Below are 18,325 nucleotides of genomic sequence, written 5' to 3' on the forward strand. Positions count from 1 at the left end.
ATAATGGAACATTTCTGCATCCCAAAAGGTCAACTCAGACGCATTCCTTGCCCAATAGTGTTTCATAATATGCCAATGATTAAAACACTTTTTTATATATATTCTTGCTTTGGCTGGGGCAGTTTGAGAGTGCCATCATTCTCTTCACGTCTATGCCGCAAGGGGAAGTTTACCAACACTGCTGGTCAATATCGAAAATGGCTTAGTTTCACTCCAGTGGCCAAGTCTGGAAAAATGCCAGGAGCAATGCGCCTAAAGCTCTACAGCAGACAGAAAACCTACATTACGCATAGTAGTGATGCTAAGCGACAATCTATTCTGCTTCTGTATGATGTCTAAATAGTCCTGCCAAGTTAAATATGTACGCTTGTTGTAGCTAATGAAAATATGCCAGATTATATTTTTTCAAGTTCTTGATTTTTTCCATCCCCTTCATTATTAAAAAGTTCTCCAGAAGTTCTGCAAAACTCATGTAAGGTCCAGTTTTTTTACTTCTCCACCCCCCACGACAAATTAAATTACTACTACAAAAAAAAAAAACTGATACGTGGCAATACTATGTGAAGTACTATGTGAAGTGAAGGACTGATCCAAAATCTCTTTTCATCTGGTCTAAACCTCGCCTTTCTTTATTTCTATGTCCATCATTTACACTGAATAGCGCTGATATGACAGACTTATACGTCAGCAACACTATGGAACTTTGTAATACATCGTATGGAAACCATACCTGTATATTTAAACCTGTTTCTACGGTCACAGGCCCATTCGACGCTAGGGTCTCCGATGAAACCACTTTTGCCCTGTTTGATTTACAAAATATTCAGATAATTCATAAGATCCAATTGCCAGTTAATGAGTCAAATGTGAACTTACAACTTTATATGGCTCAGCAAAGAGAGGAGAGTTAGATGAAAAGGTGTCTTCACCCTGCTGGATTTCTTGATTTCGCCTTTCCCTTTCTTTCATACGCAGCACGTTCCGATCTTCACGGTTCATATTGCTAGCAAAGTAAATAAAAGAAATAGAAGTATTTGGCAAATGTACTGCACAAAGAACCAAAAGACCCCTCTGAACGACTCAGTTTTTACCTTGGTCATCGACAAGTGATTTCAATGATTGTCATATTTCTAAGCACCAAAATGACAGGAATGCTTTCATATTGAAATTTGCAGTTGTTCCCAAGTCTGTCCATATTCCAGAGAACATTTCTATATGGAATATCCTGCTCGGCCATATCATTTCTACTGGAAAGGCACATCAGCCTGTTCAACAGTTTAACTTGACATAGACGGGTGTCATCAAGTGCACGCTCAATCCCTCGTCAGTAGGGTGGAAAGCTTTTTAAATCATCTCACACCCTCCTTCATGTGGGGATTATTCGGTGGGTTTGCGACATGTCTGCCAAGTCTGTAAGTCTACGAGAACGCTACAAACTGCTACACAACTAATCACTATGATAAAGGCAAGCTCAAAAAAAAAAAAACGCTGAGCCGATACAACTCAACCCTCACTTAGAAACATATACAAAGAAGTGATGAAATCGCTACAGACACCAACACAGTGTAGTAGCATAGAGTCGATAGCATTCCAAGGTTGTCAACTATGTACTTTTGCAACTTATAAATACATTTACAGACAGATATCAGGGAAAAGTCACGTAAATGCTGGAATTTATGAACAATGACTGAAAATGGGATTTATTTTCCATGACATTGTCATCGTCTGCTCCTACAAAAAAAACACAAAATGCCTGAATGATGCTATTTAATGTACAAGACCCTAAGCCTACTTATTCTTTACCAGGCCACACAACCTAAAGTCACACAAGCAAAACCATGTATATACAAATGGCATAAACAGGTATAGCCAAAAAAAAAGCTATATGTGAATTTATGAGGCTAGGCTTATAGTCAACAAGCTGAATAACTAAACATTACAATGTTAATTCTAGAGGGAGGCAATGCGGAGGCTGTACTGGATAGATTCCTCAACGAGACTGCAAACCTCCATAGCTCTTACGTCGCAAAGTTTTCATTCATGCGCTTTTTGCTAACACCTTGTGGTGCATAAACATTAAACAAATGAAATACTCTCACACAAAAATATAGCGAAGTACAAATTTGAGACTAAGACTGTGCAATAACAGTCCGCTTCAAAAATCTAAACTGTAAAGCAAGCTGAAAGACTTTATTTCCCACTGCACGCCGTCAAACTCAAACTCAATAAAGTACCAAAAAAAAAAAACAGATGGCAATTCACTTAGAGTAAAGCAGAATACCATATGATTTGGTACACATATCAATGGCACTATTAATTCAATGTGACTGTCCTGTTTGTTCTTGCTTATAAAACACAACCTCCATCTAAACAGCATGATATATCACTTACAAACACAGAAATAACTAACTAAGACTGTGGGCAGGCCCGGACTGGCCATCGGGCATTTGCCCGGTGGGCCGGGCTGACTTAGGGGCTGATGGAGCTGCAGCTCCAGGCCCCTACCTTAAAATAGGCCCAGTCAGGACCGGACTGACTTGCCCTATCCGTAGAGGCCGCATAGGCCCAGTCAGTCCAGTCCTGACTGGGCCTAGTTTAAGGTGGGGGCCTGGAGCTGCAGCTCCATCAGCCCCTACGTCAATCCAGCCCGGCCGCAGGCCCAGTCGCAGTTGCTGCTTGCTCCAGCAACAAGGTAAGTAGGGTGAGGTGCAGTGAAAAGGGGAACATAGCGAGAAGGGGCAGATAAGATGGGGAGAGGGGGTAGTGTGAATGCGTATGAGAATGAATGAATAAATGTGTGGATGAATTGTGTGAATGATTTGTGAGACTGCATTAATGAATCTGTTAATGATTTGTGTGAATGCAAAGATGGTCCACGAAGGGTGGGCTTTAACAATAAATAAAAATGGGCTGCTCAGGCTTAAATGCCCAGGCCTATTTTTTGTCCCAGTCCCGGCCTGACTGTGGGGATCAAACTTACAGCTAGATGTCACACATCCCACTTTCCTCACCCCACTGTAATTCATAACACATCATGGAGTGTAAGCTTGCAAGAACAAAATCCTCTTCTCATTCAGCATTAACATGCGTACTATTATAGGTTTAATTGTTAATCTTCATTCACCCGCTCTTTTAAAAAAGTGCTGCAGAATTGGCCAGAGCTCTATAAATAAACGTCAAGTGAAATGTAATGATTTCTCTGAAAGGTGATATAAGTCACCGTCTTTGTATGGATATTAGAATGTAAACCAGAAGTGTTTGCACAATAAAAGATGATGGAAAAGGTTATTGGTAAGAACAGCTTTGGACTGCTGGATTCTGTTCAGCATTAAGGTTATGCACCAGCCCGAAACCGGCTCCTACCTCAGACACAAAAGCCACTCAAATGTATGTCTCTATTAAAACGATTGCCCCATGCGTTCCCTGGAATACATGCAAAGGCAGCAACTACTAAGATGATCAGAGTAGTTTAAAGCACTCGCAAAATGGACTCCAATATGGACGATCCTTTAAAGAATTCTCTTTAAACCCCTTTTGTTTACAAGGAAGGGCTTTCATGTACTCTCGCTCTCAGCTCCCACCTGGAATATAAAACTACAAAACTTTGAATTCCAGGAAAGCTGCAGAAATGCAGGAAATTACACTTGGTAAATAAAAGAGAAAACAGCAAGACACGTATGAAAGCAGACAGCTAAAACTAGAAATAGGCCTTTTGAACAATGCGCTAATACACAACGGGCTGTTGCTGGCCAGAAACTATTTTAGGGTAAACAGACGCTCTTTTGCAGGTCGGGTGGCTGCATTCCTTTCAGGAGAGTTTAGTGCAATAATGGGTTAACATGTAAACAGGGCCGTGTGCCAACGAATGTTTGCTCAGGAAGTAATGATCACATGCTGCACCAGTCCAATAAATTCACGTTGTGGTAAATAGGGAACACACAATATTAATCTTCACTCCCTCCGATGACACCGGCTCTCAGCAGGCGCTTGCTTCACCTAGGCCTTTCTTTCAGTGAAACCGATGGAGTTTCCCTAACAAGAACTGCCCTTTCCTTTCAACAGTGGATGGCGTGTGCCAAAGCCTTCTCCTCTATAGTCAGATAAGGAGCCCCGACGCACATTTCCTCCAGCCCTTCGTAGTACTATATAACCAAAGTGAAAAACCTTGCATCTAAAATCACAGTAGGGGAAAAATGATGTTCGCAGTCAGCACTCACAAATTGCAACAAATCAAAATGAGAAAACAAAACAAAAAAAGTTTATTCATGGTCCGTCCATATATCCATGTAAGGCATGACAAAAAAAAAAAAAAAAAATAAGTCTACCTCAGCCACGCTAACACTCTGTGCTTTGTCAAAAATACATTGGTAAAAATGTAAATAATCATATTATACAAGTAGAAGGGGGCTTCAAACCCAGAAACGTAATTACACAATGTCAGTAAACACGTCAAGAGTTACAAACTCAGTCTCACCAAACCAGTTCAGTAGATGTCACTAATCAGTCACGCCAGTATCGTCATACTGTACAGGGGCTGGAGATTTGTCAACAGTTTTGTTTAATATGCCTGTGAGGTCTAAACACGTCATGCCAAAACCAAGTAAAATAATTGTCCATCGCATAAGTGACTAAGACGCTGTAAACCAACCGTGTTTTTTTATACAGGTAACATTAGATGTTACTGTAACGTCACGCCTTCAAATCGCAGACGCAGCAAAGACTTTAGTTGTCGCTAAAGTACATTTTAACTGTCCATTATAAGAAATAGGTTACTTTTTAAATATTTTCCTATAAAATATTAAATATAATTGCTAAATTAAATGTGAGGAATGGCTTATTGTCACTAGTCACATTAAGAAGCTTCAGCTTCAAAAGGCACTAGCTATGACAGTGGTCTCCACTCCTGTCCTAAAGAACCATTCAACAGAATAGGGTTTCAGGATATGGGATCAAAAGGTTGGGATTCAAATAATACTGGTGTAAAATGATAAGTGCATTCTCCGGGTTGATACCGTCATTGCATCAAACATCGTGTTTTATGATTAGTGAGATTAGTGTGGGAATATGAAAGAGGAAGAAAGAACACGCTCAGTTCATCACTATACTGGATGCGATTTATTGATCTCATTCAACATTAAAAATATTATGTATGACCGGTAAACAAAACATACTGCTGGAGGGAAGCAACAATGGTTAAACTTATCCACACTATTGTGTAATTAATTGTTTGTTATATGGAATAATTCTTCATACAGAAATATTTAATTAAAATATTTATTTGAATTGTAATACTATCTGCCTGCGCAGATGTAAGGACATACTAAATATTCAAACCGGGGCCTTGAGGAGAGTAGCTGGGATACCTTCTGGAGTTTAGCGTTTAATAGCCTCCCGTTACCAAGAAAATGCCAATAAAACTCCTACCAGTTATCGCCACCTCGCCGATTGTCTGCAGAATGAATACCTGCGCTTCAACCATGCTTCTGTCTGGAGAGATTTGCCTTCCCAAGCCGTCACCTTTGAGAGAAAGAAAATAAAGCATCATATTACCGGCCACGTGAGACAGCAGTGAAACATGTCGACAAACGGAACCTGCCCTAAGCCAAATTCACATATATACAGAGGATGCGCGATGGGTACATTTAAATACTAATCCTGCAATGATTTGTGAACACGGCACTCGTTTTTTTCTCTTTAAATACCTGGTTCAGAAGGCGATTACATAGTTAATGCCCAACATAAAGTATACAGAGAATACAAAACACGTAGTTATAAATATAGGTTTATAACTCATTCCTCTTCGTGAATAGGATGTGAATCATTTCACTTCCCGTATGTAGGTAAGACTCCAACTGCCCCGAAAACAGCAGACTAATTGTTGCCTCACGATGTATGTTCCCACATACAACGAGGTGACTTATCAAACAGACTTAAAGAAAAGCATACAAGTACAATAGAGCATAGCTGGACCAATACCCACATCCCCCAACACTAAACTGCTGCCCCTCCCCCCATATGAATCTCTATGGGAGCCTAAAATATCTAAAGGGTTGTCCAATTATGAAGATCCATCAGCACCAAGCTCATTGAGTACCTTCAATTACTTTAAGACCCAAAAACTCACAAAACTGTAAGAAAGTAACCAAGTGCAAGTATTACCCCCAACACCCTGCTACAAAAAGGGGACAAGACACTGAAACCTCTAACAAGACATTTGCAGATGCATAAAAAGCAAGGAGCGCACAACACAGACACCGAAAGACATAAGAGCGGCCTGCATCCTTCAGAAGATGAAAAGTAACCGAGCGTGGATCGCCAGTGTGAGGCTTAGGCTGAGCAAGCTGAAAATCCAGTTCAAGCTGGAACGAGGCCCATCGAGCAGAGCTGGGCAGGCTGTGTGAAGCAACCACATAAACATTCCTGCGTTTCCTAAAGAGACAGGATGGTGGAGATCTGCCTGCACCTCACAGCTAAAACCAACAGCAGCTCCACAAGTCTGAGAAGTCATCACGCGCAGGAAGAATTTGGGGTGTAATGATTGGACGAGGTGCGTGCCCTTAAAGGGACACGACAACAAAGGATGCAACTTCAAGTACTTTGTTTTATTTAGAAAACTGAAGAATGCCTCAAGTATTTACAGTTTTCCTGGAACGCCTACACGAGTCAGTGCTGGAGCTGGCTCAGGGCAAGTATAATGTGTATTTACCAATGCGTACAGCCAAACACATCTTACACAAGCCAAGGAGCCGGGGGATGAGGGCACGTTAAACGAGGAGGATTCTGACAAATCACGCCACGTATTTGCAAGGGGGGAAAAGCATTACAGCTATCACATTCATTAAACGCACGGCGAAAAAAACATCTTCATTATTTTAACTTGGGAACTAGAGACGTGTAACCTCCCAGTAAGAGTATAGGACTTATACTTGGTCATCTGCTGGAAAAACAAATCTTGACTTTGGCTGGGTTGTAAGCTATACTGTCAAGGGAACTGATCCGCAGACTATTCAAAGTATAAGAAACAATCATTTTCTTGAGAAACAAAATGTTAAATACTAAGTTAATGCCTGACATTAAAGTGGAACTTTATATTTTAGTACCCACCAATCAGAGAACCCCACTCATTGTTTTGCAGGTAATGCGTTTTCTACAAATATAGATAATATATATGTATAAATACATATAAATATAGTACTAAGCACAACAATAAACTTCACTGATGATTTTAATATTAATACAGAGAAATGTGATCTCAATCAACAAGCAGTGAAATGCTTATCTTCAATCTCACTCATGGCAAGAAATGAGTAAAAGGTTTTGATACGATCAGACATTCTTCCTACAAAATGTATGAATCCGGTATTTGCGGTGCTTAAACGGGCAAAAAGCTACATTTATTGACAAATTAATGTTGAAGTTGACAGCCCGTACAATTCTAATGGCTGCCTTAAATATTTGCCTCGTTCCTATGAGAACAAACACACGTTCATAGACAAACAAGTGTTTGTACAAATATTGGAGATTTACGGCAGGAGGTTCAGAGAGTTTGAGAGCGAGATCCTTTTGCTAAACGGCTACGATCGCTGCTCAGTATCATGACTGTGTGGTAAGGAGACACGACTCTAGTTACAGCTCATAATGTTTACAATATCATTTTCAACCAGGACACCAAGCATTGGACACCTAATAGAAACAAAGCCATGTTTAAAGGCAGAACACACAATCCTAGGAAAGCATGGTTAGGAGGATGAGCCTATGTGGGTTTAATGCAGCGCAAGCTAAGAGCACGGTGACGCCGAGGACAGATCACCCTGCAAAGGGAATAAAAGGTATACAAACATTTCATATTCTTTAACTTAAGTTTGCGTATTGATACCAACGCTAGTTTTCAGTAAGACAGACTCATGACGAAAGCTATACAAAGATACAAGATACACAAAGCCAGGTCTGGTAGGCTGAACTGCTGCGCGTGGATCACGTTGCAAATGAAAACATTCCGTGTAACGGGACACTAATGCTTAAAACTTGAGTGGATTGGTGAAGCAAACTGTTGCGACTGCTGGGCAATTTACGGTGATATCAACAAAGAGGTTGAGCGTAGACTTCCTCAAGACTTCTCCCAAATGTCATTTTTTACTATCCTTTAAGTGTATTTGCAACTAACCAAAAAAAAAATGTATATGACAAATATTTGTAAGACACAGCCAAGTTTCCCTACCAGAAGCCCAACACATCTAAAGGCTTCAACTCACACAAGAACATATAAGCAGATCTGTCACAGTCAACAACCTTTTGCGCTCAGGAGATGCTGAAGACTAGGAGACTGTGCATGCTTAGAACAAAATTGGTGACTGGGTCCCTGCCGCTCTTTCATACTACACAATAATGTAATCTTGCATTCTCTATGACCCCTTCCTCTTGATAACGAAAGCATTGTTAGACACGACTATGAATTATGATCACAATATTTCATGTGGTCACATTGTCTGGACAGGAAGCCAGCTCCGCACTGGGCCAAAGGTTAGAAAAGCAGGATCTTAATATTTTACCTTGCATTCACGTAGACTACCACTCTCAAAGTGTTTGTGAAGGCACAGGTCACGCGTTAATTTATAAAACAGGTACCAGTACAAAATATACTTTTTCTTATATGAGCCTCCTGCAGAAAGTCGCACGTCTAGTCACATGGAGGACTCATTTTTATAGCTCATCTATTATTCCTAAGGTAAAACGTTTAGCTTTTTCTGAAGTAGATTTGAGGAAAGGAATGTTGCATCGGTACAGCTGGGGTAAAAACCCTTTAAATCTTACCAACCGTACCTACTCAATGGTAGCTGCTCCCAGTTATTTGCTCCCCTGTAGCCCTTTCTACCTTTAAGCCCTCATATGTTTTGTGGCATAATTGTGAGAAATAATGGCAACGGAGCTCTTTCCTTGAGTATGAAGGAGGTCTTCCTTTTTATAGGCCATCCAAAAAATCCTCCACATCTCTTCTTAAAGGAGCAGTTTTGAGTACCTGACAGCTCTACCAAACATGACTGCATAGCAAGCTACTCTGTTTACTTCCATGTGTGTTCTTTACAAGAAAAAAACCCAAAACATATGTAGTACTCTGACTTAGAAGCTGTGGCAGCTGCTCTCCTCCAACAACGTTTCTAGCTAATGATTGGCTCCATGAAGCAGCCAATCAGCTACAGGAAAGCATTCTCACTTAAGTCAAACGAAATATTTGCCATGTATAGACACCCGCCCAGAGGCAGCGCCGTGCATGTGTTTGGCTCTATACATCTCCCACACAGGTAATAGCTGGGGGTGAAGCAAGGCCACTGAAGAATGCCCTTATGAATTAAAGAATCCCTAAAGTGAAAGATACTAAGCTTTCCAATATCATGTGTATCTGATGCTTCTATCATGATCAGCGTTTATTGCTGCAGAACACTAGAGTCCTGCACAAATATATTCTAATTTCTCGATTTTAAATACAAACATTGCTTTTAAGAGGTTATATTAAGGTCCGACGTCAAATCTCTCCGAAGAGGGGCTATAAAGTGATGTCTAAATATGCCTCAAAACCGAATGTATTCATTGGCTAGTCATAATACGGTCCAACAAACGCGACTATTCACAGGTCAGTGTGATCTAATCCACCCAGCGACAGAAGCTAAACACGGACACGCCACCAACGTAGCGCACATCCTCGTGCAAGCTGCTTATGTCTGATCTCTAGGTGACCTCTTTTGCGTAATCAAACAAGGTTTTGCCTTCTATTTATAGATTTTACAGTGCATGCGTTGTAATCTTTAGATGTCATATTCCAGGCACGACAAAATCATACTTTAAACACTTAAATGTTTTGCAACATATCAGCACAAAGCGTGGGGGCACATGTGAGCGTGCAGAACTTGGTCAGTCCTGATTTGGACCATCGCACTGCATATGCCAGCATACAAGGTTTCCACTCGACACCAACGCTCCAAAGACAACAGCCTGACCAGCCTAAAAAAAAAATCAGCTGCTGCACACAAGTATGGTAAACGTTACACAAGCCATTCGTAAGGCATGGGAGTGACAAAGAAACGTCAGGGCAATACTGACAAAATGGAGGTGTGTGGGGCAGTAGTGAACCATCAAGTAGCAGCCCTGGCAAATTCTCTCAAACAGTAAGGTGATGAAGGCAGCCACAGAAGACTAGATCAATACCCAGGGATCTGCAGATCTCTCATCTTCACTTAGGTCAGAGTTCATAAATCCCATGTTTGTTCTGGGTCTCTCATGGCAGAGGGGGCTACTTCTCTGAGAAAAGTAAGTGGAAAAGCAGATGGGGGCAAACACACAGCTATGCTTTGAATTGTTTTAATGGTCAGTATACTAGCCGTAAGCGCCCACGGATTCCTCTGCAGTTATTCAGAATATATTTAAGGGATACATGGCAACACATATTGGAAGCATCATGTGACGTTAGCCGCCATTGAAGAACCTGAACATATACACATTATTAAGCTGACAGGCCCAACTTAGAGGAAAAAGACTGAATATACTCCAGCTGTGTACTTTGATCACACACACCATGGAATCTATAAGTATCACCTCACTATAATTTATTCAGTAATTCACTCTTGTGGCAATAAAAGGACTAATGGTATTAAAGTCTACTGTGAACAAACAGAGTTCACATGCCAATCCTCGCGGCTGTCAGGGCTACAAAAGGATAAAGAAGACTGAATGCATCCTGCAGAAAGAAGAGACCACTGAGTTTCAAAAAGGTTATGCAGGTCTACATGTTTTTCTGTGCTGCCCCAATAAAAAGGTTATGTCCAATGACTAAAGATTCATTCCTCTCTTGGACAGCTAGATCCATTACCCTCACTGCATATTTGGAACACATCGATAAAGAATTTCACTGCCTCTGGTATAAAGCAACAAATATACTAAAGCTATGAATTGAGTAAACTGTAAATTGACCATAATTCACAGCCCGGCAAGGGACTGTCTCCAAAATACACCAGAATCGACCCCCTCATGACATGAAAGCAGCACACGAGGGTCTATTCACTAAAGGGAAAGTTGCAATTTCCACTCACTGGCATTACTATATATTATAAAAAGCCAAACCCAGTGCACTCACGTCAAAGTCTCCTCGCCCTCTGAATCGTGCATTAGGCAGGGCTGAAAAGCCATTCTTGCTGGGGAAGCCTTCCAGTGCTTGGCCCTTCATAATGAATAAATACTGGCCCATTGAGATATTCTGCAATGCATCACCATGTCCAAAGACAGGAAGAGTTAAAAACCATGACTCAACACGTGACTGAGGATGAAACATCAAGGGACTGCCCAGGAATGGAAATTTCCTAGCACTAGAAGAGCCACACGTTGACAGTGTTTAATCACACGATCAAAATGTGTATTTATGTCTAGAGTGTTCAAAGTTCACTGTAACGATATATATGCTGTAGATAAACCTCTGTTTACAGACCGGGCTTTTACATTCTTAATATGCTGACGAGCGACATGCATGTAGTCGCACAACTAGTGTTACGGTTGGTTTTCATATTCCTCACTGTGATGGTGAACCGATGGACTGCTCTGTATTGACATATTAAGAGGACTCCAACCAGTGGAAACTGCATATGACTATGAAAGGCCTTAAAGCTCATGGTGTTAAAAAGTACAGTTGTGTCAAAATTATATACAATATAACTTTTTTTCCAAGAAAAAGAAACAAAAGCTCCCTCAGCCTCCCCATGCACTGCTGGTCTACTGAGCCCAAAAGATTCAAAAGCAAGTTACACAATAAAACGCCCTCCCCTCACTGCCTGAAAGCGTAAACATACTCAAGTACACTACTGGCACATGCACTGGCTGCGATTTACAGTAAAAACAGATAATATAAGCATTTTCTGCATGTAAACAGGGCTGGGGCGTTCCTTTAACTCTCCCCAAGTAATTAACCGTCCCATAACGGGGAAGAAAGAAAGCCTTCTTCGGAAACAAAGGTTCGGACATATGGAGGAACAAATCTAAAAGATAACGGGAAAAATCATTTAGAAATAACCATAGGAAGGGCTGTGAGCCCAAGGTGCCAGGCGGCAAAGCGTATAAAATGTTTCTGCGGACTACGCAGTTACAACAAAAATGGATCCAATAATCAACATACCAGATCCACCTTCTATATCCATCTTCACGGCGACCTCACCAAGAACATTACAGCATTAATGCAGCTTTCTACTGGAGTGGGCAAAGATGATCTTCGGACCCCATGACTACACATGCGTGGAGGCTATTCCTGTTAGAACAGGTGGATCAGATGAAGTGACACAGCAAGTAATCTGTACTCGGACACCATAACGGCCTTCAGCCCTGACAAGACCAAAAGAGCGCTTTGCCAACTCCTGTCAGTAACGTTTCTTTATTGGAAATTCCCACGTATCCACGCAATTTTCTCTTCAAGTCTACTTGCACCCCACAGGCAATTTTTAACCGCCCCACTAAAACACTTCTAATTGGAAAGCATTTTCATTTACAAACAATACGGGGCTTATAGCAGCTGTGTACAAAGCAGTTTGGGAAGACGTAGGGATCATACAGTTTACAGCTGCTTCCCAACACCGACTGCGTCAAATTTTAAATTAGTGACAAACTTTGTGATGGATACAACGTGAACGTAGCTCCACCAACACAGAAACAGTGACTAACACTACCGCAGCCGTAAATCATGTCATCCTCCACAGCCGGCACCTAGATCTCCATACTGTTCAAACAACTAAACAGAGGGGCTCCAAGGCGAGGACAATTGGAACCACAGTGCTGCTTCTTAGATGTTCTTATAAACTACTTTTTATACACTTTCTGCTTCGGATACACACACACACACACACACACATACATTATATTATATACACATACATACAAACACCCATATATACACATATTCAATCATATACTAGGGCAATTTGAAGCTGTCCCTTTTATTTTGAACGTGCATTCATTTACACACTGAACTATGTCTAAAGTCAAGCGAAAGGTCAGATCAGATTACTTACCGAATATGAAAATAGTACTTCATACAATCCTTTGAGCTCGCAGGAATGCATGTGTGCAGAATGAGGAAAAAAGTGACTCATACATCCTGTCTACCAACTATCATGATGCCATAGCACCTTACTAAAGAACAGTTATTACACAATAGTACATGTTATATATAAGACACCACATATAAACGATGACAGAGGATGCAGCAATGACGTCACGGTATTACTGCGCACAAACGCAAAGGCGTTATATGCCAACCACTCTAATGTTTCCACTTGTGAAACATCAAAATCAGCGATGGATGCAACTAAAGCAAGTGGGAATCCATACTAACCAACACAATCAGTGTCACCGACAAGACAACTGTGTGTTTATATAATGGGCAAGTAGTTGCTCTGTTATCGAGAAGTTGCACCTGGCACAGCGTACAATGTAATCATGTAAATATCGAGGGCACAAATGGCACCAAATGCCCCTACACAAGCCGCGTGGTATTGCAACAGTGATAATCCCTTCACTTCTTGCACCAGCGGAGGCTAGTGCCACCCCGTCCAGTGTGAAGCCCGGCTAGAAGACACAACCGTAGCGAACACTAGATGTCCCGCCTGTGAACTACGCCGGGGAGAACAGAACTCTCTATGTCATGTTAAGTAACTTTTTCCTGTTCTGCTTCAAGCAACAAAAACTTCCTTAACACTCACTGCTGCAAACCCTACTGACAATATACATCCGGCACGAGAAAGGGGAACACTCCACCACCATATAGACTCCCCTAATGCATATCATAGCCGAGATGTAAAATAGCCGTTTTCCCACATCTATGGATCTCCAGCATCTTGACATGCAGGGATTTTGTTGCCAGTGTGCATGCCTGGTATACTCCCCACGTCACCTCCGCATATATTACAAGTTAAGAAAGCACATTAGAGTACATTATATTGCCCTTTTTATTCCTTCTCATATTGTCTTCCAATTATCTAACCAGTAGAAAATCCCAGTTGTAACCACTAAAAAAGACCATCTTAATAAGGAAGTTTACAGGAAAATTACTTAATTGGATCTTCATTAGTACCTCATCAAGACTACAATCACAAGCCTTCAGATAAAGGAGTGTTTATTAGAACATGAAATACGACCCTTTCTTTCAGGTTGAAACGTTTAGCACATTGTTAATTAGACAGAAATAATCTTTATAGGAATTTCCTCCATATAAGAACAACCCTGCAATGGTCAACCAACACGTGGACCTGTCACATGCAGACATAACAGTCTTTCACTTAATTCTATAGGAACATACATGAAGAGAACATGCAAGGTGGGCTCCAAGTAAATATACCCTTTGGGAAGTAATCTTCAGATTACGTCAGCTTCATTTTCCTCTCTGCATCGGAGGGCACTTACGGCGACGTTCTCATTTCATCTCAGGATACAAGGACATCAGAATATCACGTTTTGATACATGGACTAGCTCATCTGCCAATACCTTCCATTTCATACATAGCTTGGAAAATTCTATAGACCAAAAATAAATAAATCCACTTACATACATTAATGATGTCATTGTTGTTTCCCAAACTTTCACATGTACAGCCGACCTATTGCTAGAAGAGGACACATGAAATGTTGAGACACTAAATGTAGACTTATGTGGGGCAGAACTTTCATGAAGATGCCTAGGCAAAAGTTGGGACATAGAAAAAAAAACACAACCGCATTAGAACCGGACTGGTTTCAAATGTGTGGCTGGTGGTTCTAGAGTCCAATAAACTTTCCACAAATCAACCTAAAGCTTGTTGCGTACAGAAATACCACAGTATGGAAAATCATTTACCAAGAAATACAAAAGTGTGGGGACCTGCTAAAGCAACAGGACACAGATTCCAAACATTAAAAGTAATAGCCACCAATATAGCCCCTATGCAGAACCCAACAAACCCAGGGCGGCAGATTGCCATGGCGGCTAGAAGCCACTTCCTGGGGCCCAGGGTTTTGTATGACAATGGAGTAAACAGTGCCCAGGGCTGCCACTGCGAACCCAACAGCCAATGCTTTTCTTGCAGGGGCACTGTGAAGGGAGTTAAATGACCCAGCTGGGCACCTCAAGGCACCCGTTTCACCCCTACACACGGAAAGCTGCCACGGCAGAACATTGATGCGGCAGGTCTCCACGAGGATAAAGGGGTAAGGAGAGGGAGTAGAATATGTGACTGCATGTTGGTATACTGTAGTGTCAGAGTCCGCGTTTATGTGTATAGTGCTGGAGGTAGTATGTGTGGGTAGATACTGAATGTGTGTATAATATATATTAGTGATATCGTGTCAGTGGGTACATATATAGTTCTAGAGTCAGCATGTGTAACAGTATAGTGTCATTATTTCTACTGTATTGTAGTGCCTGATTCAGTGTGTGCATGTATGGTGTAGTGTATATTACAGTATGGCATTAGCGTATGTCTGCATAAAGCGTAAAGTGTATATTAGTATATGGCGTTAGCATGTGCGTGTATGAGTGTAGCATGTTAGTGTTAGTGTGTAAGTAACACGCTTAGTGTTAGTGTGTAAGCGTATGAATAATGGTTAAACACACAAGCTTGAGTCGTTATTGTGTAAAATACCCCTCGTCACGAAGGGGTTAACCGTGGTAGTGTACAACTTGGTGAAGCACTGGAGAAAGGTGCGTTTTATGTCATATTGCCCCAATAAACACACTTTAACTCAAGACTGGGGGGGGGGGATATGAAAACAAACATTGGGGGAAAAAAATAAAAAAGCTGTCTAGAGCCAAACTGAATTTGTCAACCCCTACCCTACTGTGCTGGAAAACAATGCCCAATTCTCAAACAGAATTAACAGAACAGCTTTGAAAATCGAATTTTCCCTAAACAAAAAAAACAAAAAAAGTGGCAAAGGCATGTTGCGAAATGCATTAGACATACTAGTACCGCGTCTTCATAGCATCCCCCATCAGTTGATGCCACAGACATGCTCACTGGCCTGAAGTGAAGGAACAAAGCCCTGACGTCAATTACTGGAGATTCAGACCTTCACAGGCCTAATCATCACAGCTAGTAGGCTTTGGGGCCACACAAAAGGAACCAGCTTCTCTCGGATATCTCCAGTTTAAACAAAACAAGCAAGTAGGAGGGTCCAGCGTGGTGTGGATCACTCGAGATGAGATCGGTTTAAGACAGTAAATCAAACCAACTCAACCGGTGTCTCTCCTACCAAGATGGCATCACAGAAGTCCATTGGGTTATGATAAAACGGGTGAGGAGAACACCATCCTATCTCACATAACGACACACTGCATTGTGTTAGTTATTAGTTATACAGGAAGACTTCAATTAAAACCAAGATGGCAACTCACAAGCTTACAGCCAAAGTCATTTTACGTCAACACCACACGAGACAAGAGTTATTTCAGGACAATTTGCACGGCGGGTCTACCTAGGCCATGGTCAAAAGCACAGTCTCCCCTATCTACTCCACAGGACTAAGGGACTTCACACCAAGAGCGTTATAAATAGGGATCGGGGGAGGTGTAGACATAGCATACCCTGATGTGGTCATACAGACTACAAGTTTAATTGCCCTTTAACACCATGATTGCCATGTACCTTGCACTAAACACCAACCAAGGTGGTTGCTGGTCACAGGGGACAATTCTATCCTCTTTCACAGGTTTTAATGCCTGTGCCATGGCTGCAGAGATCACATGCTTAGTTTAAAAATGCCAGCAGCTGCTGCAGAACCTCAGGGGTAACAGAGATGGCAATCAGCTTCTAATTCATTGAAATTCTTCTGTCAAACTGGAGACTGCTACGCTCTGCTTCCCAAGAGGTCTTTTAACAGATGAAGTCGTTCTGGCTGAAAGGATTAACTTGAGGGCCACTGATGTCTGGGCCAGTAAAGCTCTATCCCACCCCCATTACCCTGGTGACAACATACTAATGGGTAAAGGGGGGGGTGGAAAGATGAGATGTACCCCCTGCTGGGAGATAATCAGGTTAGCATCATGCAAGAAGGCGGGGCAGAGTGGCCGCGAAGCTCACACTTCTAATCGCCGCTTCAATAAAATACACCTTACTGTGTTTCAGCTATCGCTGCAATAAATAGCGAGCCGCGGGAGATGTGGTCACACAAGGCAGCCGTGACGGTGGAATTCCGACAACCCACACCTAGACTAAACTACCGGCGTTCCAGGCCGGGGATTACGTAGTGATTACCGTGGGTTCAGCAGTGTTTTTCTTTACCTCCTGCTCCTCCTCTGAGGCCTCCGGCCCGGGCGCTGCCACAGCAGGGACAACACCTCCTCCTCCCCCACCGTGTGTACGGGGATTAACCCAGTGTCTCTCCCCCTCAGCAGCTATACTGGCCCTCCGGTGACCCGTCTCTCGTCTTCTCCATTCTTACAGAAGACTCACGACGTCCTTGCGATAGCCGCCCGTGTTCGCGCGGTGGCTATAAATCCCCGGGTGGGTAAACACCTCTCACGGTCTCCGTATCTGTGGATGTCTGTCTGTCTCTCCCACTGACCATTGGGAGGGGCTCCCTGTACGTCACGTGACGCAAGAAGGGCGGGTCTTCCACTATCCGGGAATGGTTAGTTTCGTGGCCTTGGCGCGAGCTGATTTACAGAGGAGAAGGTTACGCCTGCGCACTAAATACTAAGGGTCATCGCAATCTGGTGTGTGCAACCAAAGCGTACGTAGCTCATGTCGCCTGCAAGGACGTTGTAATAAGAGCCATGTTGTTGGTTTCCATTTTTTTTTTATTTTTTTTTTTAACTACTACTAAAAGGGCCATGGTTAGAAATAGCCATTATGACACTTTTACACTTTTTTCTACGCCGGCTGCGCCACATTGAGAACTATATATTTCCTCATTATACATTTTTACTCAAGTTATGACTACTATTCACTATAAACTGTCTCAAAGAAAACAATATTTACTTAAATGAGCATTCAAGGGCTTTGGACACGTTTCATCTTAAAAGTATTGTTGTCAATTTTTGCCGTGTCTTTGTTCAACAGTGAATTCCCTCTTTATTAGTTGAGTGTGCTATGTTTTTTCAGGATGGAAATAAGTTTCTTCCGATACTCTCTACTGTTAGTACTATTATTGTGAAGATTAAGAATTTTGGAGTAACAACAGATCAGCAACAAAGTGCACACTCTCAGAGTGGTGCCAACGTGTGCCAAAGCACATAAAAATGGCCCGTCCTCTGTAGTATCTCTCACTACAGAGTTTCATAATGTCTCTGGAAGCATCATCTGCACAAGAGCTGTTTGTCAGG

At 41.9% G+C, this 18,325-nt stretch overlaps 1 protein-coding gene across 4 annotated transcripts in view; it reads right to left on the minus strand.

Moving 5' to 3' along the window:
• Nucleotides 1-17,560, minus strand: part of AFF4 (ALF transcription elongation factor 4) — a 37,077-nt gene extending 19,517 nt beyond the window's left edge. Inside the window, exons 1-3 of one of the 4 annotated variants that reach the window (XM_053463323.1) lie at nucleotides 17,283-17,560; nucleotides 5,465-5,517; nucleotides 877-1,003 (exon numbers count right to left, since the gene is read on the minus strand). In XM_053463323.1, the coding sequence (XP_053319298.1) occupies nucleotides 877-999 (123 nt within the window). In that variant the 5' untranslated portion in view covers nucleotides 1,000-1,003; nucleotides 5,465-5,517; nucleotides 17,283-17,560. Of the gene's footprint in view, nucleotides 1-876; nucleotides 1,004-5,424; nucleotides 5,518-17,255 lie in introns of all 4 variants that reach the window. The other 3 variants (XM_053463321.1, XM_053463322.1, XM_053463324.1) reach the window with 3 other exon arrangements.
• Between the last annotated feature and the right edge of the window lie 765 nt (nucleotides 17,561-18,325).

The sequence above is a fragment of the Spea bombifrons genome, chromosome 4, assembly GCF_027358695.1.
Source record: "Spea bombifrons isolate aSpeBom1 chromosome 4, aSpeBom1.2.pri, whole genome shotgun sequence".
Taxonomy (NCBI): domain Eukaryota; kingdom Metazoa; phylum Chordata; class Amphibia; order Anura; family Pelobatidae; genus Spea; species Spea bombifrons.